Here is a 10,044-nt window from a genome sequence, read left to right as displayed (position 1 = left end):
TGTCCTCCACGTGCTCTGGGAAACAGATTTATTGCTAATCCCTGTGGCTGCTAGGAGGGAGAGGCAGGCTCCTGCCCCCAGCCTCTGGGAGCCTGGGGGCTGGAATTACTGTCAGCAGAGGTTGCTGTGGGGTGCGGGGGAGGTGGGGGGACTGTGCGCCTTCCAGACCCCCTCCGGATCATCTTTTTAAACTCAGAAGTACAAAAGGAGAAGGTCCTTACGGGAGCGCTCAGTCCCGGGGTCGGAAAAAGTCAAACTGTTAGGAATTGAAACAGGTTTTGTCTTTAGCCATTGACTTTTTAGAGCCCACGCAGTAAGGGCGGCCTGAAAGATTTTTACACGGGCTGGCCCCCTCCCCTGCGCCCCCACCCCAGCTTGGGCAGCGGGCCTTCTAGGGTCCAGACCTCGTGCGCTGTAGGGGAGAGGAACCCTCCTCCCTCACTGGAGGCACGAGATGTCAGAGGGTCAGAGCCCGGGCGGCAGCCGCGGGCGGATCCCGGCATGCCGACCCTCCTGCACGCCGCCCCCTGCCCCCACCAGCCCACACCCGCAAAGGACCTTTCTGACACCGAAGCCCTTGGGCGGAGGGGGCGCCGCTGGGCGTGGAGGCTAAAGTGGATCAAAAGAGGCACAAAGTCAAAAGGCAAAGATCAAACAAAAGGCCAGAGTCACCACCCCGAGGGAACGAAGGAAGTCTGCACCCGCACGGGCCACGCAGGCCGGAGGGGACCGCGAGCCGCACAGCTGCAGCCGGGCGAGCCCGGGACGCTCCGGGGCGGGGCGGAGTGTGGTGGGCGGGGCCCGGGTCTGTACACGCGGGGCGGGGCGGGGCGGGGCGGGTCAGAGGGCGGTGCTCTCAGACTCCTCCTCCGAGTCCCTCTTCTCTGTCACCGAGTGTAGCCGAGCGTGCTCCAGTGGGCTCAGGCGGAGCGGCGGCCCGAGCTCTACGTGGATGGAGGGGATGTCAAAGTGGACGAGATCTGCAAGGCGGCAGAGAGAGAGGCGGCTGAGAGCGGCGGGAGGGGGTGGTGGCGGGGTCACCGGCCGGCGCGTCCTGGGGCCGGCGGAGGCAGCCTCGCGCACGGTGGGGTTGGGGTCGGGCTGCTCTGCTCCCGCTCACCCCGTGAGCGCACAGGACCAGAGCACCCCAGTCCCAACCCGCCCGGGGACGTTCAAGGAGGAGCGCTGCGACAGCTCCCGCGCCACGTTCTCCGCACACCCTCGGGCTCCGTTCCCGGCAGGGAGGCTGCTTTCAGGGCGGCCGCAGGAAGGGAGGGTAGGCGGCAGTGAAAAGCACCCCGTTCTCCAAGTCCGTGAACCACCGGGGGAGGCCCGGGGATAAACAACACATCTCGGTACCGGGACAGCTGCTCCCCTCCCAGAATGTCCTCACTGCGGGCACTGAAAGGTCATTCTGGAGATGGTTAGGGAGACTGCCCGAGGCAACAGAGCTCTGCATCTGGGACTCCCGACCTCTGCAAGTTGGCAAAGACCAGGCCATTCCTTACAGCCGGCTGCTCTAAGGCAAGGCCACAGAGGAGGGGGCGGGAGGGGCAGTGCTGAGCCTGTGGACCCTGGGGGAGCGTGGTGGGCCCCAGAACCAAGGACCCTGACGGTGTCACTCCTCCTGGCCTACCTCGTTTCTGACCCTACTTAGCTTTGCTGTCCTCTTGGAGACCCAGACAATGGGGGTGGGGGGTGGAGTTCCTAGAACAGGGGCAATGCTGGGTCAGCCTGAGGTGTGTGGGCTGGTTTCTTAGTCTTAAGCTTTTTTTTTTTTTGTAAAGTCAACATTCAAGCCTAAACATACCATATCAGGTGGACAAACATTTGGACACTGCGCTAGAAGACACACAAACATGGAAGCTGTGGGACAGAGGTCCTTCTGTCACCAACCCCCCCACCCTCAGCCCCCAAAATGTCATTCCTGTCTTCATCTCACTGCTTCAGCACAGAGTTAGGGGTCCCAGGCTCGGCTCTGCCAGTGACACTCACTCCTCCTGCCTCGGGGTACAGCTACAGCAGCCTGTGTCCTGCCCTTTCCGCTGGGGCCACCTGCCCTGCAGCATTAATTCCTGCTGTTAGATTTCAAATGCCATCTCTATCACGCAGCGAGTGTGGCCTCGGGCGTGTTTACCTTACCTGTGGCCCAAAGGGGAATCCCAGAGTGGATGACGGGTTTGACCTGGACCTATCAGGTCCGATCCTGGCCATTCCCTTAGACCCCTCGGGGAAGGCAACTCAATGGCCAGGGAGCAGGATGGGGAGAAGCCCCCACTGTCAGATCAGAAGCGTCTGGAATGACAGCTGTGGGTGGGGGGGCAAGGGACCCCTTGTGTTGTGCCTGCCCCGTCTCCACAGGACCAAAGGTTTAGCGGCTTTTGTGGAGGTTCTGGAGGGCGGGAACTGGGGGAAGGTGGGTCCTCCCCTGGTTTACTCTAGCGGCCCCAGACTGTGACAAGAACACCTGATTCCCTCCCGCTTCTCTCCTGCTTGTCCCTTGGTTTTAATTTTGAACATCGGCTCCCTGTGGCCAGAGGAGAGCAGGCAGAACCCAATATAAATGCTCCCCCAATACTGAGAGAGGAGGCAGCCGGCCCTAGGCCCTGGGGGACATGAACCCAGAGGACTGAATCCTACCACTGTGGATTCTTCAGGACTTGCCCGCTGTTCAGACCCGAGGAAGACGAGTCGAGCCCACTTCGGAAAGTGGGGGTCGGCCAGGACGACCCCATGGCCGCAGGGAACCCGCTGCCAACCCTGCAGTGGAGGCCGTGTCCCCTGGGCCAGGCGGGACCCTCCTGGGGACACTTCTCTAAGCCAAGGCGTATGCAGCGAGTGAGGCACCTGGCTCCAAAGCCTGTGGCAGGCAATCCAAGGACAGACACGCCACAGGAAGAACAGACCTGGGAGCCCTGTGGTACTAGGCCAAAGGGAGAGGGATGGCGGGGCTGACCCGGGTGCCCGAGAGCCAGAGGAGGGGAGAGCCTGCGAAGCCTGCTTGCGGCCTTCCTCCCCATCTCCTAGCGCGAAGCCAGCCGGAGCCAAGGTGGCCAGTGATCCCCCGAAAGCCAGAGGAGCTCACGGACCGGAGTGCTCCCCGGAGGCCGGGGCGAGGCACGGAGCGGAGCTGCCATGCGGGGGGAGGTCCGAGCCACATGCAGAGCCGAGCGAGCGCCAGAGCCCGGCGAGCTGGGGCCGCTTACCCTGAAATCCCCCTCACACGTATCCACAACCGCGGCCCTCATGTCACACAGCTGCAGGAACACAACGACAGGATTCGGAGAAAGGCATAAACACGATGAAACGAGAACGGGACAATCAACTACACTGAGTATCACAGTCGGGTGCGGGGGGCGGGAACCAAAGCGTCACAGATGCTGCACAGGCCGAGACCCGTACGGACGGACAGAACGACAGCCTGCTGCCAGAGAACACGACGGATGCACCACGGTGTGGGGGCCGGAGTGCTGTTAGCACTCAAGGTCAGCCGTTCCGGAAGAGCCCAGAGGAAGGTGGGGCACTCACTTCGGGTCCCCCAGTTTCAACTCCCTGGTGTTCCCACCTTTCTGTTTCTCTCCGGTGACACCCTGTGTCTGACGCTTCCCACATCCACGCTCCCCGGCAGCCCTTCCCTGGGGTGGCTGGAGAAGTGGGGTGGCTGGTGGGGGGGGCTGGTGTGTGGGCAGGAGCAGCCCCTCGGGGTGACTCGGGGCGACCCTGAGCTCCTGCTGTCACCTGTGCCCCCTCCCGTGGGGGCTCACGTAGGAAACATGCCTCGCCACCACCGACTACCAGCAGGGAGTGGTGTCCTGGACTTCTGGGGAGGAATTTCCTTAATATTTGATAAGTCTCAGAGCAGACGTCAGCAGCTGTACATGCGACATGAGTCCCATCCAAAAGCACAGCAGCCGAACCACCAGAGGCTGCCCGTTCCCCATGATACGAAGATCTCCTGACCCATCCGAAGCACGCCAGTTGGACGAGACCCGTCGTGGGTGCCGGGAGCCGAACTCCACAGGCTCACTCACCTTCCATCTGATCGTGGGGGGAAAACCTCACTCCTGGACTAAAACACGGGGGAAGTACGATCCCCATCAGAAATCCCAGGGAACCGACGACCTAGGACCACACAGCCAGCCCTCGAAGCATGTGGACGGGTGTGGGTGGGCGTGTGCACGTGCGCGGCGTAGGGATGCGGTACGTGTGTAGTGATGTGTACCTGTGGGTGCGTGTGTGTGTGTGTGTGGTTTGTATGCATGTGCATGAATCCGGTAATTGTGTAATGTGTGTGCAGGAAGGGTGTGTGTATGTGTAAGGGAGCATCTGTGTGTTACGTGCACATATCTGGGGCATGTGTGCTGCCTCACCTGCTACTCAGGACAGCACGGAAGAGACATGGCCAGGCTCTGCCACCTGGGGACACGCGGCCCACTCCCATGCCAGGACACAGGCCAATGCCTTGCCTGCCTCCCTGAACGAGGAAAATGCTAACCGGGTTTTAGCGGTCACCACACACAAGTCCCAAGTCTCTCCTGTCACGTGGTCAGAGTATTTGGGGAGATGTTGCAAAAAACGTCCTTTTTCTCCCACTGGTGAATGGTTTTCGCTCAGTGTGGTGTGTGTGACTTCACACTTCTATATTTTTGGGGAGATGGGGGGGGAATTAGCTCCATCTCTCATTTTTAAACTTAATACAAGACTAAATTTAGTGGTGGGCTTGTCCAATAAGCTCCTCAAAGAACGAGGGGGACCAGTGTCTTTCCTGGAACTGACCCTTCTCTAAATATTGCTGGAAATGCACCTTTCTAATAAGGCTTACTTCATTCACAGGAGAAAATGTCTTTGGTTCTTAGCCTCTGTTCTCAAGATAAGGGTCTGTACCTTTGTAGACGCTGGGACTCTACCCCAAGAGAGCCACAAATGTCTCACCTCGCTTAGATGCCGGCTGGTCTGCGGTCATAACCCAGCCCCCCAGCCTCTCCCGAAGCACTGAGCACCACCTCCAAGTACTCAGTGCTCAACCCCCAGATGGAGAACAGAAGCAGAGCCCTGTGCTGGCGGGCATTCCACTGGGAGAAACCCCCATTAGAAGCCCTTCTGCAGGACAGTCTGGATCCCGGGGCTGCTGTCCTCCAGGCTCATGTGTGGTGGGGGGAGCTCCCAAGACGATCAGAGAAGCCACACGTGGCACCAGCACGGCCATCTCGGGGCAGACAGACGTGCTAATGGGCAGTGGCACCAGAGATCCCGCCACTGGGCACACCCTGCTGAGGTTCGTGGAAAACTGTGGCAGCGTCGCGGCTTGGTTACCTGTCGACATGCTCTCCCCGGGGGCCATGCCGTCCAGCACGGGGTGCTCCGTGGACTGTGGACTCGGGGCTGGTAGGCTGACTGTGGGAGGCTGAGGGGGCGGCAGGGTGGGTCTCTGTCGGGGCTTAGGGGTGGGCCGGGATTTGGCTGCAGTGCTTGTGAAGCCGGCAGGGGAGGCCAGGGGAGGGGCCGCGGCCGCTGGGGAGAGCTGGCCGGAGGCCAGGGAGTACCCCTGGGGGTAACTCAGTCCGTAGGGTGAAGGGGTGCTTGGTGGGGTGGGGGACAGGCTGAGTGGGGACGGCTGGCCGGCGGACTGCTCGGTCACAGCCCCGGGCTGGCCGAAAGGGACCTTGGGTGGAATTGGAGCCAGCTTCTTGGAAACTGAAAGAGAAAACACAGGCATACACACTAGGTCATGAAAGGAAGCTGGCTGTCCCCAAGGCCTGTGAGCACGGCCACCACCCCTTCCCACCACCTGCCGCCCCTTTGCCCCAGGCTCCCTGCGCTACCCACCCCGCAAGCAACCAATGCGGTTTTTAAAAATTCACCTCAAACTCCAAGCTTTCATGTCTCCCCATCTGTTCACTAATCTCTCCTCCTCCTCCCTGGACTGCTGCCATGATCTACACAGCGCTCGCCAGGGTGGAGAACAAATTTCCCGTGCGCAGGCCGTGGCTGGCTGCCCAGTGTCCTCTCTTCACTTCCCCATGGTATCAGGGTACACGGAGGAAGAGGGAGTCGGTGACACAGGGTCCAAGAGGGACGACTAGAGCTCACTTGGCGACACTGGAGCGTGGCAGGACAGGAAACTGACTTTTGGCTGACCATGCCCATGCTGGCTCCAGGATCCCGCGAGAGCCACAGACAACCGAGTTCCCCAGCGACTTCTCCATCCCGCCCCAACCACCCACCCCGTCCCTCCTCTGAATCTTGGGTACCTGCCTGCCCCGAGTTTTCCTTCCAGACTCGTGCCCTCTGGGCATGGACTGTGCAGAGAGATGTACCGCGTGCTCCCCTTCTTAGTTCTGTCTTCCCCCACCGCCTCTGTTTACTTGATCGTGCTACACGATGGCAAACACTTTACACCTTTCACTGACAATGAACTGGTAAGAATGATCCTGTCCATGGGCAAACGTTTAGAGACGGCGACCACTAACATGGGATGACTAAGCGAGGGCTGCCGTGCACAGCACCAAGTCCAGAAGAATCTGTCTTCTAGGTGCTCAAGGAGGCCTCGGGCACTCTCCTCTCCCAGCTCCACTCCCCCGTCCCGTGGAACAAAGTCTATTCTAAGGATGGCGCGAGCTCCCCCAGGCTCTGTCAGTGGGCAGCACGGACAGGACAAGGACACGGTCTCTCCAGCGTGGCTTCAGCTCCCGCGCTCGCCTTAACCACCCCGCTTGTGCCCTGACAGTCCGTCTAGACCCCGCTCCACGAGAGGAAGGGCTGCCGACTGTCCAGGCAGTTGTGGCACTCACACAGCATCGGCACGGAAGAGCATTCCAGAACCACGACCTGCTCTACCAGCCCTTCTCAGCGATCTAACCCAAGGACAGGGCAGCCTCTCCCGGCCCCTGCTCCGGGAGCTCCCGGAGGGGCTGCTCACTCACTGGGAGGGCAGCCAGCGGGGCCCCAGGCATGGAGGCTCCAACAGGCCTTCTCCTGCACGAGCCCGAGGAGGGGAGGAGCAGGGGACGGCACCATGTTGGAGAGGACATTTAGCCCTCCTTGGTGGCGACAGGACTAGGCCAGGACATAAAACTGGAGACACGGTATGACTGAGAAACCTTAAAAACACAAAACAGCTGAGCAGGCATGGTGAGGCGGGGGGTGGAAGAGAAAGGTGTGCCTCTCACAGGGGGACCTGGAGCTGCCGACCACCCCCAGGGGAAGGGACCGGGGTCATTCCAGGCACGAGAGGCCTGACCCCATCGGAAACTGTGGCTTAGGCATCACCCTACCTCTCGGGGCTGGAGGGAGGCGTAAAGGTTTTTGTACACAAAGATGGACAAGAAAGTGTGTCTGGACCACAAGGGCACCCTGCTGCTGCTGGACGAGGACGCCGGGATGCTGAAGTACCATGGCAACCATGGTGCCCCAGCTCCTGGGTCTGGAGGGAGTCCCCACATCTCCACGGTTCCCTTGAACCATGCGCCCATGTCTGCCTTTCTGCCTGTTGCTCTGCACTCTCGGGGCCCAGCACAGGGCTCTGCACGTGGGAGGGGCTCGCAACATACCCGTAGGCTGTGCAGGGTGTGACAGGGAACTGAGACCATAGGGAAGGGCCTGGCACCTGTCACCGCAGCCCAGGGCCAGGGAGCCCAGCCGGGACCTGTTGCGGAGGCTCGCGGGCACAAGGCGAGCCACCCTATTCCGTGAAGCCTGGGGCCAAAGCCACACTGGGAAGCTGGAAAGGCCTGACCCGAGAACAAGTTCAATAAGGTGCCACTTTAAGTTGGAGACTTTGCTAAGGAAGAATGTAAGGAGAAAACAAAGAAGTTTAAGTGCATGGTCTGTGCAGCCCCCCATTTATGAAATGTCACCACAGAGCATGTCTCTAGCTCTGAGAGAGTCATTTCAGAGAGAGTAACTGGGCCTCTGAGGGTGGGTTCTGTGGCAGATTCTGGGTTGGGGGGCTCCCGGGTCAGGGCAGAGATTCTCAGGCTTCCAGAAACACTGAAGGCCAGGTCTCCTGTAGCGACAATCCCAATTCCCTGCTCTGTGTCACCTTCTAGAAACAATCCCAGGGGTAGGCAGCCATGCCAGGCCCCAGCTTGGGGCGTAGGGCCCCTGCAAAAGACCCCAGAGAGCATCTTAAGAGGCGGAGGTAGGGCCCGCCAAGGTCCTGAAAGACACGTGTCTTGTGAACAATGCTGTGTACAGAGAGGTCTCGGGGTCTGGGACGCAATCTTGGTGTCTGGGACGCAGAGCCGACTGAGCCCGCTGTTCAAACAAGTGACACGAGGAATAAAGACAAAGTAGGCCCTCTTGGAGTCGGTTAACTCCCCAGAGCCCTAACGCCCAGGCCAGGGATTTTTCACGAAGTCACACGATCTCTCAATGTCCATGCTAAGCGAGGGAAAGGAGTGTCCAGGCATCATGGCACTGTCCCCGGCCGGAGACCTGCACAAAGGGTCACAGTGACGTACCTTTCCGGAGAGTGTGCGGGCTCTGGTCTGGGGGTGGCTGGCTGGGGCTGGCGCCTGCTTGTGGCCCTGGCTGCGTCCCTGCACCAGGTGTCCCCTGGCTGGAGCCTGGACTTCCTTTCTGCCCGGATCCTGGAGAAAGCTCCTTGCTCTTTGCAGTGCTGGAACAGAAGCACACGAGACAAGAAAACCCCTACACTCAGGCACACACAGCACCAGCCTGTGGGTCGCGATCCCACAAGCTCTGCTGGGCCAACCCTCCATTTGCCCCGTGCCCTTCAGGGATGCTCCAGGAGAGGGAACTGTCCCTTCTTGGGCTCTGGGGACCTGTGTCCTGCTCCTACCTCTCCACGCCTCTGCCCTTTGCCAAGAGCCCACGAGCGCCCCCACTCTGCGTTGTGGGGTCATGGCCCTCAGCTGATTTCCCTGACCTCCACACCACGCCCGAGCAGCGGGCCCAGCCTGGGTATCAGTCTCAGCAAGTGGGACGGTGAACAAAGCCCCCCTCACTGTGCTCTCACTTATGGCCAATTCAAGTCCCAGCTCCCCCCCCCCCAACGCCCCCAGGCTTAGGGGACTCAGGGCCCATGGCAGGGAGGGTTTCTGGAGTCCTCTGAATTGAGAAAGGGACACCCCAGGTCACCATGTCCCAAAGGGGATTCATCCTCCACAGCTGCCTCCCTGCCAGGCATTGTCCTAAAGATAGAGCACATATTCACAGATAGCCTACTCCAGCCAGAGAACTGGGACAGGAAAGAAATGGCCAGCTCCTCACTCTCCACCATCCCCCGACGCCCCTCCCATGGCAGACGTTCCTAATCGAGCTCCCGAGGTCCCTCCGCCCTGAGCCCCTCAAAGAACTCTTTCTCCCACTTACTTAGGCTCTAGGCAGCCCTAGCAAAGCAGAATGAAAGCTGCCCGTCACCCTTGTCAGCAACCGCCTGGACCCTCCTGCCCTCGGGGATCAGACATGGGGCTCGGGGCCTAAATCCTTCGCAGTGGCTACCTCTTTCCCACGGAAACAGGCAGAGCGTATTTGTTCCCTAAATTTATCTAGAGGCCCCGAATATGGAAGAGCTAGAGATCTGCCACCCCGTCCCAGCGGGTTACGGCCAGCAGGACTGGGAGGCGGGAACCAGGGCTGGAATAGCAAAATCCAGAGTGTAGCTAGCTTTCCCCCACGTGAAGGCATTAAGGCAACATCAAGTTCAAGGCTGAGGTGAACTCTCTCCTTCTCAGGGTGAGCTTCAAACCACACCTGGGTAAACTCCCTCCCACCCCGCCCTGGCCACAGAAGCCATTTCGACCTGAGGGGCTGGAAGAGCGACATCTTTCTCTGTTTAATGAAAAAGAACCTGGGGGGGGGGGGGAGACCTTTCATTCTTCTTCAGGGTCAAAGTCACCAGGCACCAGGTATTACAGCCAAATATGGATCTACTCTTCCCTCCACCTCTGCCACCATCAACAAGTAGTTAAAACCTTACAAAGCAAGCCCACAGCAAGCAAGCAACAAAACTGGCTTCTCATGGGATACTAGCGTCTTCTGCCCGCGGGGAATCTAGGGACCAAACAGCTGGCCCTTCCC

General features: G+C 60.0%; 1 protein-coding gene across 2 annotated transcripts in view; it reads right to left on the bottom strand.

The window, feature by feature from the left end:
* Positions 1 to 263: 263 nt before the first annotated feature.
* Positions 264 to 10,044, bottom strand: part of ARHGAP44 (Rho GTPase activating protein 44) — a 165,978-nt gene continuing 156,197 nt past the window's right edge. Inside the window, exons 19-22 of one of the 2 annotated variants that reach the window (XM_032839813.1) lie at positions 8,463 to 8,620; positions 5,314 to 5,694; positions 836 to 980; positions 264 to 785 (exon numbers count right to left, since the gene is read on the bottom strand). In XM_032839813.1, coding sequence (XP_032695704.1) covers positions 841 to 980; positions 5,314 to 5,694; positions 8,463 to 8,620 — 679 coding nt within the window. In that variant the 3' untranslated portion in view covers positions 264 to 785; positions 836 to 840. Of the gene's footprint in view, positions 786 to 835; positions 981 to 3,206; positions 3,258 to 5,313; positions 5,695 to 8,462; positions 8,621 to 10,044 lie in introns of those variants that run through there. The other variant, XM_032839815.1, reaches the window with a different exon arrangement.

Source organism: Lontra canadensis, unplaced genomic scaffold (genome assembly GCF_010015895.1).
Source record: "Lontra canadensis isolate GAN:19392208 unplaced genomic scaffold, GSC_riverotter_1.0 scaffold110, whole genome shotgun sequence".
Lineage (NCBI taxonomy): Eukaryota > Metazoa > Chordata > Mammalia > Carnivora > Mustelidae > Lontra > Lontra canadensis.
The sequence above is the reverse complement of the archived record's forward strand: the minus strand, read 5'-3'. Positions and strand labels throughout refer to the sequence as shown.